Below are 17639 nucleotides of genomic sequence, written 5' to 3'. Positions count from 1 at the left end.
GTGTTTGCCCACAGCTGGAATCCTTGCTTGAAGACTCAGATGTGAGGCCAAGGATAAAACTGGAATGAAGCTAATGTTCCTGCCTGCTGTCTCCTCCAAACAGCTGCAGGCGCAGTAGGACGGCCAGGTATAAAACCTTGAGCTGGCACAGCCCATCTTTGCGGATAGGTGTGCTGCTCCCTGCTTCCACCCAGAGCCTGCTGGCAGGTGCCAAAGCTGATGGGAGGAGCGGGGCAACCCCTGCCAGCACAGCACAGCACAGAAAAACACAGCACAGCACAGAAAAACACAGCACAGCACAGAACAGAAAAACACAGCACAGAACAGAACAGAAAAACACAGCCTGCCACAAGCACCCATCCAGGACAGCCTGGTCCAGCTGTGCCACGGACCGGCGTCCTCCACTGCAGTGACATCCCGCAATGTGTCAGCTGCAGCAGCAACCCTCCCTTTTCCAAAAGCCAGAGACAGGGAATTGCCCTTAGAGACCTGAGAGCGGATCCCCACAGGATCCTACAACACCTCAACAGCAAACAAACTGCCCACTGCTTGTGGAGAACCTGTGATCAGCAGGTTAATTAAAACGGGAAAGGTACACACAGCCAGGCACAGCTGGGAAATGGGGGGAATTCCAGTGTTACAAAGCAGTGTTTTCTCCAGGGAGCAGCAGAGAGTCTGACGCTGGTTTGTTTTTAGGCAGTTGCATTTAGTATATTATCATTACATATTAACATGTTATTTTTATATTTTTATTACTGTTATTAATTTTATACTATAGGAATATACATTTTCTTGTTTTTTAAGTGAAGTGAATTGGGAATTATTTTTATCAGAAGGAAAAAAAAATAGAGAAGAAAAACACATTCCCTTCTGTATTTTGGCCTAATTTTGAGTCTTGCAATGACTGATGTGGACAAGACAGAAAACAGGCAGGGAGAGGAAAGGCACACAAGCTGCCTGGATGGAGGAGGTGGCTGAGCCTGGATGAAGCACAGCAAACCACAAGTGCAGATACAACCCGCCCAAGCAGGAAAAAAATGCCTTTTTTCAGCTCCATAAGTAAATGAAACATCAGAGGTGGGGGAAAAAAAATCAGTGTCAAAAAAGTCCAGAAAGTCTTCAAAGTTTTTCCAGTAAAATGAAAGCAGAAGACATCTAATTTAGTGAAAGAGCAAAACAATTAATACAACATAATCTTATTCTTTTACTGCAGAGCACACATTTTATTAGTGCCACAATACTGTGGCCTTTTTATTTTGGTATTTAAAAAAAAATATTGAGGATAGTAAATTACTTTCAAAAAAAAAAGACAAAATGCTGTAGGATGCTGAAATAAAACATGTTGACATTTCCTAATGTGGAATATCTTCTTCTGAAAATTAAATTCAGCTTTATTCAGCTGAAGCTACTGAGACGTACAGAGGGGTACAGGATGTTGGAAAACATCTTCCAGCTCATTTCCCCATCTGAGGAAGCCGAGGCTGGCTCTGCAGCTGAAAAGCAGTGGGTGTTAATACTGACTTTAAGGACACTTTGTTAGTACTTTCTCTTTCCGCCAAACGTCTCCAGTGAGAAACGGTCAGAACCACATCCAAAATACTCCTGCTAAGGAAGAGGTCATATCTCTCTTCTCTGGCACGAGAACACGCGGCTGTGTGGTAGGGAAAGCCAACCCTTCCTGCAGCACGGCCCTGCATAGAAGCCCCGAGAGGGGAAGCCTTGCTCCCACCGCGAGCAGACCGGGAGCGCTGCGGGACGCGAACCCGGGCGCGGGGGATGGCGGAGCGCTCGTCGGGCGGCGGCTCCAGGCGGGGGAGCCCCGCAGCCTGGGCTCAGCGGGGACGCACTGCCGTGTGCGCGCAGGTACGTGCATGTGCACACGCGGAGGGTGCGCGCGGCCTCGCGTACGTGTGGTCGCGGAGGGAGGGAGGGAGGGAGGGAGGGAGGGAGGGAGGGAGGGAGGGAGGGAGGGAGGGAGGGGAGGGAGGGAGGGAGGGAGGGAGGGAGGAGGGAGGGAGGGAGGGAGGGAGGGAGGGAGGGGAAAAGAGAGAGGGGGAGGGCGGGGGCTGCGTGCGCACCCCGCGGGGCGGCCGCGCGGTTGCATCAGACGGGGCGGGTCGGGGCCGGGGCCGCGCTCCTCCCTGCCCCCGCCCCTGCCCCTGCCCCTGCCCCTGCCCCTGCCCCTGCCCCTGCCCCTGCCCCTGCCCCTGCCCCTGCCCCTGCCCCTCCGCAGGCCCGGCCCGGGCCCGCCTGGCCGGCGGAGCGCTGCCGGGCGCACGAAAGCAGCGAGGCAAGGTTGCCTCCAGCCGCCGGAGGAAGAAATGTTACGGCGGAAACAGGAGGAGGGGGAAATACAGTTTAAAAATTTGCCCCCGCCGCGCCTCTAGTTCCCCACCAGGCTGCGGCCGTGCAAGCGTCACAAGAGGCCCCCGAGGGAGGGGGCGTGGGGCGGGCCCGAGCCGTAGCCGCCCTGCCCCCCTCGCTCCGGGCAGGGCGGCGGGAGATGTTTCCCACTCTTGCTGCGGCCCCGTGCATCCCCCGGCGGTCACCGAGGAGGAGGCGCGGGCGGGCGCGGCGTTCCCCCGGCGCTGTTGCGATAGCGGCGGGCGCGGCCCCCGGCGGGAGCGGCGGCCCTCGGCTGCCGCGCAGGCGGAGAAGCGGAATCGGTCGGCCGCGGCAACAAGGACAGCAGCGACAGCAGCGAAAAAAAAAAAAAATTTAAATAATAGCGGGGGGCGGTCAGAGGGCACATCCCAACCCTACGTGACGGAGGCTCCCACCCGCCGCCTCCCTTCTCGGTCCGGGGCCTGCAGCACCGACCCCCCCCCCCGCCCTACCCCCGTCCCCCGCCCGGAGGCTTGCGCCGGCTGCGGGTATAGGCCGGCTCGGGGAGGCGCCGCTATTTATTTTCCACCGAGATCACTTTGTTCGTGCTGGGACAGGGAAAAAAAAAAAAAAAAAAAAAAAGCAAAACATCGCGTAACTTTTTTCTTTCTTTCTTTTTTTTACTAAATCTTTGCGAGTGTTTTCCACGTTAAGCGGGCTGGGTTGCGATGCAATCCCTGTGCATTGGGCAGGAGGGCAGGCACGGAACGCGCCCGAGGCGGACGGCAGCGCGTCCAGAGGTCCCGAGCAGGGCAAGGGCAGCGCCAGCGCCAGCCGTGCCCGCTGCGGCCTCTCCTCTCCGCCCTACCCGAGTCGGGGCAGACACTGAAGTGGGGCTGACGACCGGGGACTCGCCCCTCTCCCCGTCCCTCCCCAGCGCCAGCCCGGCACAGCCTGGCGTTCTCGGGGAGGTTTCGGAGCGAGGGCGAGCCCGGGCGCGGCCGGGATAAACAACAGGATCGCGTTGCACCGGGTAGGGGGGAGGGCCCTGGCGAGCCTCGCGGGGAGCTGTGCTCCCCCTCCGCCCCCGCTCTGTGTTCTTTTACGTGTTCATTTATTCCTTGCAAGCCCTGGGTCTGAGAACGCCGCTCCCCCGCATCCCCGGGCGGAGGGGCCACTCGCACCTTGGCGGGCGTGGCGGCCAGGGCCGGGCACCCCCGCCATCCCCCGCACCACGGGCATCCCCTCCTGCACCCTGCGGTGCCATCCTTCCCTCTGTCCGGCGGCGCCCGGCCCTGCGCATCCCTGGCAGTGGTGCGGTGCCTCCGCCAGCATCTGCCGGGCCCGGGGCGTGCGAGGCGCCATCTTTGATAGCCACGAGCGGCCGCCCGGGGAAGATGCCCCGGGGCTCCGGTCAGCGGCGCGGGCCCCGTCAGCGAGGGACCGAGGGACAGTCCCGGGAATCCCGGGGATGCGCTGGCTCTCCGATGGCGGCCCGGGAGGTGCTCTTTTGGGCTCGAGTTTTAAGCCTTAGGAGTCGAAGGACTAAGTGCAAGAACTACCTCGAAATATCTCTTCTCTCTCAAAAATAAACAACCCCACCCCAAACCCCAAAACTATTATGACACAGGAAATTCCACTCTTTTGAACCCAGAGGGCACATCGTTGCCAATTATTACAGAGGAGACTCAGAAGCATTTATGTTAGAAAAGCTCTCTTGAATCCAGCTGTTAACCCAGCACTAAACGCTGTCCGCAAGTGCCACATCCACAGGTCTTTCAAATCCTTCCCGGGATGGTCACTCCACCACTGCCCGAGGCAGCTCATTCCAATGCCTGTGCACCCTTCCATGAAGAAATAGCATCGCTGCACTAAGGGTTCTGCATCCTTTACTTTCACCTGTGCCAGAGACCCATGAAGAGATGGATACTCAAAGGAAAACTGCTGTTATTTCTTGTAGTCCTATACCAGGCTGAGGGAGGTTGAAACACACACTAATGAAGACCATATTTCTTATATATGGCAGTTTTCTTTATTGATTGCTTGTTGTGAAACAATATCAATCTGGATTTTTTTCCCCACACATTACAAAAAAAAAATTAAATTGGCTCAGTCTGCAATCTTTTAAGCACAGCCATATTAATTATGAGAAAAAGAAAAAAAAAAAAAAGAAAGAAAAAAAAACCAAACTGAAAAAACCCTCTAAAAAGTCTACCAAATAGAGCATTTACAAATGCACAAAAACATGCCACTTTGGCTTTATGGGGAAAAAATATTGTCTTCTAGATTAAAAAAAATCTTTTAACATAAATAAGTTAGTATAATTTCTCAGTGTCTTTACAGAGTTATGTACACAGGTACATTTCGAACTTTTTTATTTTTACATACAGGTACACAGGCAACATAGAAATACTGTTTAAAGATGTAGTATCCCTTTTCCTCCCACACACAAACACTATAGGAAGTGGGTCAGATCAGAAAACAATATTCCAGATTCAGAGCAAAAGCCTTTCAGATTCAGTTAAAAATAAAAATAAATTAAAAAAAAAAATCAGGCAATGTAATCAGGTGAGATGGTTTTACACAACTTTTTACAGAGTATCAGTTTTGGTATATGGATTTGGAGGGGAGGGGGGCAGGGAACTTTTGCTACTACATAACGGAATCATCACAGCTCCCACCTCTTCAGCTTAATGCCATAGGAAGAAATTTCACAATAATCTGCTCTGAACAGTTACCACGATGATACATTAAAAAAAGTCTAAAAATTTTTTTAAAAAAGAAAAAAAGAGAAAAACACTGTGGACCCACTTAAAGGGACAATACATCTTTAAGTAATAAAAACCCTACACTGCTTCTCTTCATAGATTTCTTTGCTTGCTAGATTGTGAAAGCAAGTTCCAATCGGTCACCCTCTTCCAGTCCCTCCCCCCCGCCCAACAAATTTTATGTGCTACATAAGGTAAAAACTATATACACAGGTAGTACAATGAAGCAAATAAGGAAACACCTAATTGCACAATGCTACATCCAATGCTTTTAGAGGCAGGTCTTTTAAGAGTGCCTAAAATTTAGTGTTATTGTTTGCTTTTTGTTGCTGTTGTTTTTTGTTTTTTTTGTTTTTTCAGTGCTTGTACAGGACCTCCATCCCCCGGAGATCGGCGATATGTATTTTTTTCCTTTCCCACTACAACTTTACATCTTCCTCGCTTCATCGCCGCCCGCCCCAGTCGACGAATGAGGACGCGCACATCCTCCGCTCTGCGGAATAATGAAAAAAAAAAAAAAAAAAAGAAGAGAGGTGGGGGGGACAGCGATTAGAAAACATCGACAAGAAACGCAATCCGCGGCGCAACCGGTTCAAACCGACACCGCATCCCCGGGGCGGTCGGGCCCAGCCCGGGCGGGGCCCCCGCCTCCCCCACGCTTCCCGCGCCGCTGCCAGCGGCCTCGGCCCCTCCATCCTTCGGCGGGGAACGCGGGGTGACCCCTCTCCCGTGCCCCCACTGCCGAAAGCTGCCGGGAGTAGCGGCATTCGCATGGCCACGCTCGGCTACGGCTCACCCCAGCGGGACTAATTTGTTGCAACTTCTGCTTTACAGCTTAATCTCTCTCTGCACAATCGCAAATGGTTTGTTTTTTTTCTGGTAAACCTCGCTCCTAACCTCGGCTCCCAAACCGCCGGCGCAATTTTTACTAACTATCCCCGCCCCAGTCATCGCCTTAAAACAAAATAACAAAAACGGGGTAGGAGAGAAGGAAAAAAAAAAAAACAAAAAAAAAAAAACCTGCACAACCCAACCTCCCATTAACCCGCTCCCTTCCCCTGCCCGCCTCTAAAGCCAAACCAAAACAACAGAAACAAAAAAAGGGGAAAAGCAAAAAAAAGAAACCAAACCAAACAAAAACAAAACAACCTTGCATTGCTCGAATTTTGAGAAAGTGCCCGGATTCCCCTTAAACTCAGCTTCTTGAATTATTTCTCCCGCAGTGGAAGGTGGCCGCGACATGCAACGGCAAGGCTGACACTGGAGATGAAAATGCCCCGGGGGCGGCGGACAGGTGAAGCCCCCCGAAATCCCCTGGCATCTGACATGATGCACCAGCCGCGTTTCCAACTCCGTCCCTGCACCCGAACGGTCCTTGGGAAAGGGCTCTCCCTGGCCCCGGTGCCCATCCCGCAGGAAGGCAGGGTCAGTTCCACTGCAGCCCTTGCCCCAGCCCCCTGACGCTGCCGAGCCCAGGCTGGGCTTTACTCCTTGTTTTGTTCTTTTCAAGACCTGCGCCTCCCACTCCCCACCCTCCAACACACACCCATTCCCGAGCGCTCGGGGAAAGCCACCCTTCCTCGGAGAAAACACCCCTCGCGTTTCCCAGGGGCTCGAAGCCCCCTCCCCACCCTCTTAAGAGACGCGGGATAGACACTCGGTCACCCCTTCTTTCCCTTACTTCCATCCTAATGCCATACCCTAAAGGGAACTGACCTAAACGCTTTACGTTTGATGTCTTCCTGGGCTTGATTTCTTGGGTGTTTGCTCCACTGAATTGGCACTGGGGGAGTCTTCTGAAACCTCTTCTTCTGTTGTGTTGGCTCTTTTATTTTGAGGAGAGGAATCTAGGAGGGGAAAATTAAAAACGGGGGGGACGGAGGGGGAGGGGGGAGATATTAAAATATTTTCCTTCCAGATGTATGCTCGGCATCCAAGGGGGATAGAGGGAGACAAGGGGGAATATTCCCGGATCCCATGTCAGGTATCGGCTGCGTGAAGCGAGCAGGGGGTGGGGAGTTGGGCTTCTCCCTAGATAGGAGATCTAAGTTCCCTATTTTCGGCTAAAATCCATATTCGTCTTCTGCTGAGCGCTGTGCACCTCCTCCCACCTGGGCAGGAGCCCGGGTCCTCACAGTGGGGCGGCGAGGGGTCGGGGGATCTAACCCGCGTCTAAGGGTTCTTCCTTGCAAATAATCTACCGGCTCCCATTCTAGGCGGGGGCCCCCCGGGACTGCAAACACTACCCGGGCTTTTTTAGGGGGAAAAGGGCGGGGAGGATACGCCGAGCCGGTGCCACGCGTGGCAGGGGCGGAGGGACCGGAGCCCCGGCGCTGACACGAGTGGGACGCGGAGCAGAGCCGTGGGGTACGTTACCGTCGGCCGCGGGTCTTTTCCTCTGGGCAATGCACTGCTCTGCTAAGTCCGTCTGATTTTCTGAAACATCAGTCTTTTGAGCTACACAGTGAGTGTCCTCTGAGATTCCCTGAGAACCGACAAAAACCACGGTTTGGCAATTCCCGTTTACATCCAAGCTCTGGCGGCCGGCGGACTTGCAGACGGCTTTCCGTAGCCTGGGGGGTCTGAAGTAGAAGTCGGGCGAGCTCCCTTTTTCCACGGCTTGCCACTCGTACCTGCCTTCCAGCGGCCTGTGATTCTGGAAATCGAAATTCCACTTCCTCTGGTACGCCTCCTCCATCTCCTGCAGGTGTTTCTTCAACTCCCTGTTGAGCTCTTCATGGTTCACCGGCCCGAAGAGGTTCCTGCACGCAGACGGCTTCGGGTACTCCGACTGTCTGGCCTCCATGCGCTCCAGGGTAGGGCTCCCATTAGAAATGCGGACGTTTGACATCTCCCCGCACGCTGTGGCTCCAGGCGGGGGTTGTTGTGCTCGCTGCTCTCTCTATCCGCGGCTGCCGCCGCCTCTCCGCCGCCGCCTCTCCGCCGCCCTTTATTTCCCGGCGCCCGGGGGCTCCGCTCCGCGTCTCCGCTCCGCGCTGCCTCGCGCTGCGGCCCCGCCTCGGCCCCGCTCGCCCTCGGCCCGCGGAGAAGGGGCGAGGAGGCGCCCTTGCATAAGCGCCGGCCCGGGGATGAGCCCCGAAAGCCGCCGCTGCCGCCGCCGGGGAGCCCCGGGCGGGTGAGAAGCGGAGCGCGACGCTGCTCTCGCGGTGTCGGTCCGCCGCCGGTGGCGATGGTGCCGGTGCCGGTGATGGCCTTGGTGCCAATGATGCCCCTGCCGCTCGCACCGCCGCCGCGTAGTAAAAGCGAGACAGAAAAAAAACAAGGCGAGATGAGCTCTTCTCTCGGCAGCCCAATATGGCGATTGAAGGGAGGCTGACGAAGAAGAAAATGATTGACAGGACGAGTCTATTTAAACAGCCCGGCCGAGCCATTGGTTACGGCGGCAGGCACCGCCCCGTCCGCCCGGCCCTGCCCCGCCGCCGCCGGCGGCTCTAAAGGTGGGACGGCGCAAAGGCAGGCCGGACCGTGGCGAGCCGAGCTCGGGAGCGAAGGGAAAACCGACAGGGGTGGGACGGCACCGCCGTAGCCCGCTCTCCTCACCCCTCCGCAAAACCCGGCGGGGATTGTGCCGCCCCACAAAAACACCCCGAGCGGCCTGAGGAATGGCAGTGGCTGATTTTAGAGTCAGGGCTGTGACAAGAGTGTCCCACCGCTCTGGTTTGCCCGGGTTGGGCACTGGCGGTGTGTCCCCGCCGAGGTCCGGGTTTGGGGGCAAGCTCGGGGCTAGTGGGCAGGCTGAGCCCCACCAGGGCATGTCGCGGGGATCCGCACCCTGACACCACTGCCTGCGGAGATGGGCTGGTGACTCGTCGTGCCAAGGCGATCATCTTCTACCCTCTCGGCAGAGAAAGGGCTAGGTTAAGAAATGTCTGTAAAATAATCGCTGCTGCGATTTCAGATGTTAGCAATCCGGGAAAAGAAAAAAAATAGCATTGGGGTTTGTCCTGTTTGTGTGCTCAAAAGATTAGATGGGCAAAGAGTCACAGCCAGAGATTTTTTTAAGCAACTTCCTCAGATAGTCAGAGCATGTGTGGTGGGCATAATTGCTAATCGTGCATTCTTCTCTGGCCCCCTTTTCTCCAGCCCTTTCCACTGCCAACTTCCCTCACCAGGCAGGTAAGGCATTGAGGGCAGCGCCCTCAATGTATAATGTGACACTGCAGGTTCTCTCAAGCACTAAAGGTTATGACGTGTCCAGGTGCCTAGATCCTGTGCCTGAATCTTTGGAGGGCCCTGAAGGCACTTCACACCCATCAATATGGCCAGGTCTCCTTTGCAAGCAGAGCAACTCTGTGCAAACTTCAGGATGGGAGGGTGAGGGGGGTACACAAGTAGCAAGTTACCTCAACAAGGCAGGGTTCAATGCAATTGGGTTTAACTGTCTGAAATGAGAGTCAGCAGGTTTGGCCTTGAAGACATGGAGATTTTACACACTGGAGAGAGGACACAACCTTCACAAAGTGCTCAAGACCAGGCCAGCACTCTGTCGGCCATTGTCAGACTTAAGACCTCCAGCTTCTGCTCACACCACTCAGCAGAGTAATCTCAGTATCATCAGACCCAAGTTCAAAAAAAATATGTGTACAGGCAAAAAAAAAAATACACATGAGATAAAACCACAAGGTTGAAATACGTTATTAACCACATTATTTTTATTTATATGCTGGGGATTTTAGTACTTGGAAGTTGTTTTCTAACTCCTCTCAAAAACCACAAATTTCAGCAATTAACTTGCAGAAAATTAAAACTGACATTCACATGTCTGAAGGACCTGAGATTTTTTTGAAGTTGCAAGTGCATGATAAAATTCCATTGGCTGGAAAAAGTAGAGCCTGCATCTGCTGTATTTGCAGGATTTCATCTTCATTTCTCCAGGCTTTCCTATCTTTGATTTCCACTGCCACTAGCAAGGAAGCTCCATTTCAAACTTCATTTTCTCTGTCAGATGTAGGGACACTGAATTTGTTCTGTTGATCCACACATGGGACATGTAGCAAAGTGATCTGCAGAAAATGCCTGAGGATGCCCAGGGCTCATCTTGCTGATGGGGGCTTCCCTGCTGGTAGCCTGCTGAGTGTCCCACCCCAGACTCCTTAGGTGAGGAGCTCTGCTCCCTGGGAGTCTCTGCAGGTCTCCCTAATCCAGAAGGGAAAGGCAACCCACTGGTCTGCAGGATTATAACAGTGTACCAGAGTATAAGCACAAACTAAGAAACAGAAAAAATTGTGGGGAGTGTGGGTTTCCAAAAGACTCTGTGCCCCACGAGTAAAGCAGCAGCAGCAACATCACAGCAGTGCAACAGAGAGCACTGATTTATCTGAAGCTTTTGGAAAAGGAAAAAAACCAACAAGTTACAGTGGGACAAGAACCTTCTGGGGTTTATTTTGTTGTTGTTCTGTTTATACTTTCCTTAGCATCAGGGCCTGAGACTGAGTCCCTGGATGCTGCACAAGTACACTGAGCACGAACAGTTAAATCCAAGGGGGGGGTGGGGGGAGGAGAAGAGGGGCGCGAATAATTTAAGCCGCTGATGGTAGCAACGGAAAAAATTAAAGAAAATTAAAGAGGAGTGGTCTCCCCCTCGGTTTATCCCTCTAACCGTTCTCCTCTATCACCCTGCCTCGCCCTCAGGGGGGCTGGGGAGAGGGAAAGGGGAGGGGGTGTAGCCCCGCAGCAGCGGTAGCTGCGCGTTTTTCCGGGGGCAGTACAGCCCACAACCCGCGCCGCCAGAAACGTTGGGGTCGAGCTGGGACAAATCATCAGGAAAGGTGGTAAAATTATGGAGAAAAATTAAAAAAAAAAAAAAAAGAGTGTCTCCCCCGGGGTGGAAGCATCCGTATACCCGGAGCATCCTCGGCCGTGCTCGGGGATCGGGGTTGGTCCTCGCCTTTCTGTCGGGTCTTTCGGGTCTCTCGGCTCGTCCCCCCTCCTCTTCCACGCGATCTCGGCAATCCACCTTAAATCGCTGCGGCTGCAGAGAGAAAAAAAAAAAAAAAAAAAAAAAAAAAAAAAAAAAAAAAGTCTGTGTGTGTCTGCAGCGACCTTGCCATGATCTAAAGTGTTTTGTTTACAGTCAGGCACCCCCGATGGCTGCAGCAAATCGGGACAGAGGCAGGCGCCCGCCCGTAGTAGCAATGAAGCGTGAAAAAAAAAAAAAATACAGGAAAAAAATATACTCGCAAGGCAAGTCCCGGAGCGAAGCTGTGGAAAGATCAGAGCGCCATCGTCTTGCAAAAGAGGGGCACAGCAGTGGGGCTACGGGGGAGGAGGTGCGGGGTGGGGACGGGGGCGAGAGCTGGGCCTCCCCCGCAGAGCTCCAGCCTCCCCCAGCCCGCTCTGCCCCGCTCCGGGGCAGTCTCAGCTGAAGATGCGGTCAGTCAAAGAGGAGGAGAGGATTAGAGAAAGAAAGAAAAACAAACAACAACACGAAACCCCAAACAAAACTTGGAGGAGTGAAGCAGGAAGGAGGGAGGACTGTTTATGGGGAGGTCTGGGTGAAGAATGTCCTGTCTCCTCTCTTCCCATTACCCCTCTCCTCGCTCTTGTTTGGGCTTTTCCACTGGCACAGCTGCTCGCTGTTTTTCTTTCCTTCAGAATCGCTTAGGCAAGCCTCCTGTCTTCTTTTTCACCACCCTTCTTCCCCAGCACTTTATAAGGCTGCCCAGTGAACCAGCAAAGCCCATCCAAACTGCACACACAGAGCATCTGGGTTGCTAGGGATTTTACATATTCCCTTGCAAATAGCAGGAAAATTGGGAATCATACCTGAGCTCTTCAACCAGGATGTGTCCTCCAGAACAGAGAATGAAGAAAGCAGGAGTATGGCATGACCCATCTGGAGGTTTGAGGAGGTTTGCTCCTAATCCTCCTCAGCTGAGGAGCCAGTCCTGCTTCCCCACCTCCCCAGTTTTTCAGGCCAAGTGCTGATTTCTTCAAGAGATGTGGGGCAAGCCTGCCATGAGATTTGAGGTGTAGGCCCCAAGTATTCACCATTTAATATTCACTTAACAGGAGCCCTTCCCTTCTGGGCAGGATTACGGCCCGGTGAGGTTCAGCAGCAGGGACTGTCAGGAAGGAAAGAGCCACTTTAGTGTCCAAAGGCTCTGGGACATAATCCAGCAGTGCCCAAGACCAGAGCACTGCCTGGGGGGCGCGAGGAGATGCTACCCTCCTGTGCAAGTGGCGTTCGAGACCTTTTGCTCATTTGCTGTAAACTCTAGAGGGAGCCTAAGGACAGAGATCAGGCCAGGACCTGGCCTCGCTGCTGGCAGCGTACCCAGTGCCCGCCTGGGCTGTCCCTGGGCGGGTCCCGCTCCCATCCCTGCTGCCGGCGCTTCTGCGGGCTCTGCTGCCGCTCCGCTCTCGGCAGGTGGGGAGCAGGGGTGTCCAGGGGTCCCGGCTTGGCACCACCTGCAGCAGCCTTGGGTGGGTGCCAGGACCAGCCCCGCGGATTTTGAGCCCTTCTGAGGGTGCTGGCAGCGGGTACAGCTTGGGGGTGTCTTTAATGGGATTTGAGGGTGTGCTTAATGGGATTTGTTTTAAAAGGCAGGTACTATGTCAGAAATGCCTTCTCTATGCTATAATCATAGGGCAGGTTACACAGTTATGTCTGTAGAAGATACAGGTTAAATTACTAGCACTGGAAGTACTCATTCTTCTCTCTTTGGAGCTCTCTGCTTGTCACCAGCTTCCCTTGACTTGCTAAAGGAGCAAAATACCCTGATGTTGTCACAGGGAAGACTCTTCTGGTCTGGCTCAGACAATTTTATTTTGTTTTTCATTTTCTTTGAAGTGCAAAATAGGAGCAAACTGCTCTTGAAGTACAGGTGAAGCCAGGAGTGTCCTACAGCCAGTAGTGATGGATGCACTTTTCTGGGTAACCAACTTCTCCTTTTTCAAACCAGGAACAAGAAAGAGGATGTTAATATACAGTCCCTAAATATAAATACACACACTCACACGCGATTATGTTGAGTTATCCCAGCAAACACTACTGTTGTAGAGGTGAGGTCTAAATCAGTAAATTGATTATTTGCTGTGAACTGATCTAATTTCTCTGAAGAAAACACAACATTAAAAAAAAGTAATTTTCAATCCAGTCTAACTCCATGTCTGTTAGACTTCCAATTTAATACACGACATAACCCATGCCACGTTGTTAGAATAGCAAATTTTTGACATAAGAGTCTTAACTAGAGGCTTATGGCAGCTAAAGTTCCTTTCCCTTTCCGTGTTGTTTCCCTTCCCTTCTGCTCCTCTCTCCCTCCCCTTCCTCTTGTCCTTCCCTTTCCTTCTCCTTCTCCCCCTCTCCCTTTTCAGGGTGTGTAGAGGATTTACCTGCTCCATGCTTACTAAGTTCTAAGTATTGAAAGCCCAAAGCAAGGGCTGAGCACAAACAATAACCAGGAGCTATTATTGTCGCTACGAAATTAAACAGTTTTCTAGACACTTGCTCCACCACCTATGCCTTTAAGAAAGTTTCCCAACAGAAGAATTATGTGCAGTGGAAATGAGTTGTCCTGTTTTTCTACAAAGCCTGAAGTGAACCTTTCTGGGAAGGGAATGATATTTTGTAGCAATTTTTTCTCAAGTACAATTCTTTAGGTTCCCGAGTGATGACACATTGTACAGCAACTCTCTTGGCACAAGGCGTTCATCTGTGAGAAGGGATGCTGGCCCCATTTCTTACAGCCATTCATTAAATAAAAACACCCTGTGTCATATGTTACGTTCCTCTGAAATGTTTAATGTTTTTAGTGCATGAAATTATATGGTGCCTGGATAATTTTTTTTTCCCAGAACACAGCACTAACCTCTAAGTCAGTTACTGAACATTGTTGGAAGAGCTTGTTATTTTTCATTAGTGTTGTGTTTTGTTTTCATTTGGTAGGATCCCAGCTTCATGCAATAGGCTTTTTCAGAAATACAGAACTATGTAAATGTGATGCTTACAGTTGACCACAAAGAGGCCGCTCACCAAAAAAATACTCTGACATAAAAACATCTGCATCTGTTAGAATTTTAGGCATTCTGGGTGCTGTTTACATGAGAATCTAGCCCAGTTCTCTTTTTCACTTTTTCTTCTTTTTCTTCTTTTTCCTTTTGTTTTTCTTTTTTTCCCCCCTTTCTTCAAATCTTTCCCCAATGGGCTGTATTAATTGCCTTAGGATCAAGAGGTCTACAAACATCTTCCTTATATAAACAGAGGAACTGGTCTGGCTACTTTCTAAACCCTTTAAGGAAGATGACCCATCTCACATACCAAAATGATGGCATTAAGTAACAGATTACTATCAGGGCATGGGATCTGAATTCTGGTTCTGGCTTCCCTTGGCCATGTCACTGCACATTGCTGCAACTCTCAGCACCTCCATTTCTTCCCTCACCCTCTTCCTAATCTGCTTAGATGTTTAGCTGCTGGAAACGATCTGTTTGTACAGTACCATATCTTGTTTGTGTTAACCAGCCTAGCGAGGGAATTTTACAGCTCTGGGATGCAAAAGCCAGGGCATTAACCTACAGTAACGGGACGTTATTACAGAGGAAAATTTGAATTCTGTATTCTGCAAGCATCTGGCAATGACAAAATTGTTATGAAGTAAGTGACAGACATTTCAGAGAATCACAGAATCACAGAATGGATTGGGTTGGAAGGGACCTTAAAGATCATCCAGTTTTTCACCCTCCTGCTGAGGGCAGGTACACCTTCCACTATCCCAGGTTGCTCAGAGCACCATCCAACCTGGTCTTGGACACTTCCAGAGATGAGGCAGCCACAGCTTCTCTGGGCACCCTGTGCCAGGGCCTCCCCACCCTCACAGGAAAGAATTTATTTCTAATTCCCAATCTAAACCTGCTCTTTGTCAGTGTGAAGCCACTCCCCCTTGTCCTGTCACTCCATGCCCTTGTAAAAAGAAGTGCTCCACCACCATTCTTCCAGCCATGCCCACCAGGATGGTCCTGCCAGGGCAAGAGCCTCCTGAGCACAGTTAACAATAGGCTGAATCAGTGCTCCTGACCCTGTCCATGACTGACCTAAAGCAGCCAAGCCTAAAGAAGCTGGCAAGTCAAAAAGCAAACATTATTTCACTGAATCCAGTCTATTGCAAAATTTACAGTGGCCATGGTTTCAGTGGCTAATGAGAAAGATAGAAAAAGAGAGGCCTTTTATTTACCAGCACTTGCTTTGGGTTTCCCTCATAAGGAGTTAAATGTTTCTTTGAGCAGAGGCCTAATCTGCTGTGATTTTGACTCTCACAAGCTTGCTCTTGCTGCCAGCAGCTAAACTGGGACATCTATTTGAAAAGGAGTACCTGAAAGCATCACTTTTATCTCTAGTTTGAAAGGCTTTTTGAGAACAACTTCCACTCAAGATGTTTGCAAAGTTATCATTGCAAATATAGCAGTTTATATTTAATAACTGACTTGAATGACAGCAACAAAACATAGCTAATACTGTGAGATTCCCTGGCAATTCTCTTTTTCTTCTGTTGCCTCCCATTCCAAGCCTGCAAAAGACAGGTGAGAGATCACAAAAACAACAAAAACTATAGTCTGACTCAAAAATTGTTCCTTGGATCCCTGTAACAATGCCCTTAAAGATGTTTTCCTATTCCTGGTGGTCTCCAGCACTCTCAAGCCATAGTCAACCTCTCAGAACTCCTTTGCCCTTCAAAACCAATGAAAACTACCAAAAATTAACCCAAGCCTTCATCTGTCCCTGTGGGTGTGATTTTGAGCCTACAACAACCCTGCTGCTTCAAGGAGGGGGGGGGGGGCTGAAGAACCTGAGCGCAACCAGAGCTTCCCAGGCCAGTAGGGAACCCTTTCTTGCAAGTCTTCAGAGCAAACTCTGAGACCTTGCTAGACCCTACCTTGGGATTGCCTTGTTCTGGTGTGGTTGGTTTGCTTAGCCACAGAGTTAGAAACAAAAAGCCCAACTCTCAGCATGCAGAAGAAGCTGGTCAGCCACCCAACAGGCCAAGTTAAGCCTGCTGAGAAACCAGTACCAGCTTATCCAAGGCATTCAGGTGTGTATGCACCTTTGAAAACCTGTCTCTAATGCTCTAGAGCGTGGTTGGCAAGAAGCCTTCTCAGGGTGCCCAGCAGGGAGGGGAAGGTTGGGATCTAATGGCTCTGAGTATGTAAAGTCACTTCAAGGATTTCATAATGCTTGGTTTTCAAAAAAATAAAATGTTTGTGTTCTTTATAATTTCTTCTACTCTTTTAAGGCTTCCTCCTTACCCACAGGAACCAGAAGCTCATCCTGCTGCAAAGGAAAGATTCAACGATTCTGGCAGTAGCATGGCTTCAGGACCATGAGATTTAAGACAAAAGCTGACTGATACATCAGAACAGTGGTAAGTGCTCACACCAGGAGCTGAGGTCCACTTTGGCTACACAAGGGAGACATTGACTTCATCTCTGGACATATGATCTGGAGAAATATTTGGGGAGACTCTTCAAAGTTAGATAGGTTAGGTTTGAAAGCTACTGTAGTCCTGTTTTCAGGTGTGACTTTAGCACTAGGGCACCTCAACTTCGTTATAGTCGTGCAGACCTCCAAGGTCACATTCTCAAAAGTAGTTACATCAATATCATGTAACTACATCATTTTGCTGCCTGTGAAAAATGTTTTGACTTAACTGAAATGATTTTAAGTTGATCCTATTGCTTCTGTGAATGTTCATAACAATAAATAGATAAAATAAATGTTAAATAAATTTTAAAATAGTCATTTCTTTCTTCTTACAAATTGCAGATATTTGTAAGGGTGATTTAGTGGAATCTCTCATTGAGAACAGCAGCATCTTCTACAGCTTTATTGTCTCCCTGCAAATTCTTGGTAGAAAAAGCTGATGATAATGCTACTAAACTGTTTTTTTCTTTTGTACATTCAGATATTGGGCATCTGTAGCTTGGGCCCTGGGGGCTAGTTATTTCTGAGCAATTTTACAGAGTTTGTATTTAATTAATAAGTAATTTGATTCTTTTCCTTTTTGACCTCTAACAAGTGATAACAGCCTATCTTTCAGAAAGACAAGTACAAGGCTTTCTTTTCCCCAGTCAGTACTGAGCTCTAGGCCTGGAAAAGGGCCAGAGCACACAGGGACAATGTTCCACAGTAACATTTTGTACCTCATTAAAAAAAAAATAACAACAGTAACAACGGCCAACTTGCACATGAAATAAAATGTCTTTCTGTTCCTCCTCCTTTTGTTTTACAAATATTCATTTATTCATTATACATCCTGTAAAAATGCCTGCACACATACACATTCACACTGGATTTTTCTGCTGAACAAATGATGTGTTAAGATGTTTTGTATTATTTTTATGAATTTAGTTTGGCTTACATCAAGCTACTGCAAAAGATCCCCCATATCAAGGTCTCTGTGGCAAGGAATTTCTGGGTGACTGATGATTTGGATTACTTCAGTTTGGGGGTGCTTCTCTTAAAAAAATCTGCTGAAACCCATTCCTTCTATGTTCTCTTATATTGAGTACCTTAAAGCTGAGAGACTG

The 17639-nt window shown here is 50.4% G+C and overlaps 1 protein-coding gene across 1 annotated transcript; it reads right to left on the bottom strand.

Annotated features, from left to right (window-relative positions):
* Positions 1–4683: 4683 nt before the first annotated feature.
* Positions 4684–8439, bottom strand: CDKN1B (cyclin dependent kinase inhibitor 1B). The gene is made up of 3 exons (XM_005527008.3): positions 7470–8439; positions 6810–6940; positions 4684–5586 (listed from the first exon to the last, which is right to left on the bottom strand). Exons 1-2 carry the CDS (start codon positions 7942–7944, stop codon positions 6819–6821), a joined length of 597 nt encoding a protein of 198 aa, XP_005527065.1. The 5' UTR covers positions 7945–8439; the 3' UTR covers positions 4684–5586; positions 6810–6818.
* Positions 8440–17639: the final 9200 nt, after the last annotated feature.

The sequence above is a fragment of the Pseudopodoces humilis genome, chromosome 5 (assembly GCF_049639895.1).
Source record: "Pseudopodoces humilis isolate 2021_Gansu_Grassland_sample_001 chromosome 5, ASM4963989v1, whole genome shotgun sequence".
NCBI lineage: Eukaryota > Metazoa > Chordata > Aves > Passeriformes > Paridae > Pseudopodoces > Pseudopodoces humilis.
The sequence above is the reverse complement of the archived record's forward strand: the minus strand, read 5'-3'. Positions and strand labels throughout refer to the sequence as shown.

What these genes read in the sequence shown, in the direction of transcription:
- CDKN1B (XM_005527008.3), bottom strand. Translation starts at nt 7,944, where the DNA reads ATGTCAAACGTCCGCATTTCTAATGGGAGCCCTACCCTGGAGCGCATG. An exon ending in GAAAAGACCCGCGGCCGACG is followed by an intron (nt 6,941 to 7,469) that starts GTAACGTACCCC and finishes TTCCCCTCCTAG; the next exon opens with ATTCCTCTCCTCAAAATAAA.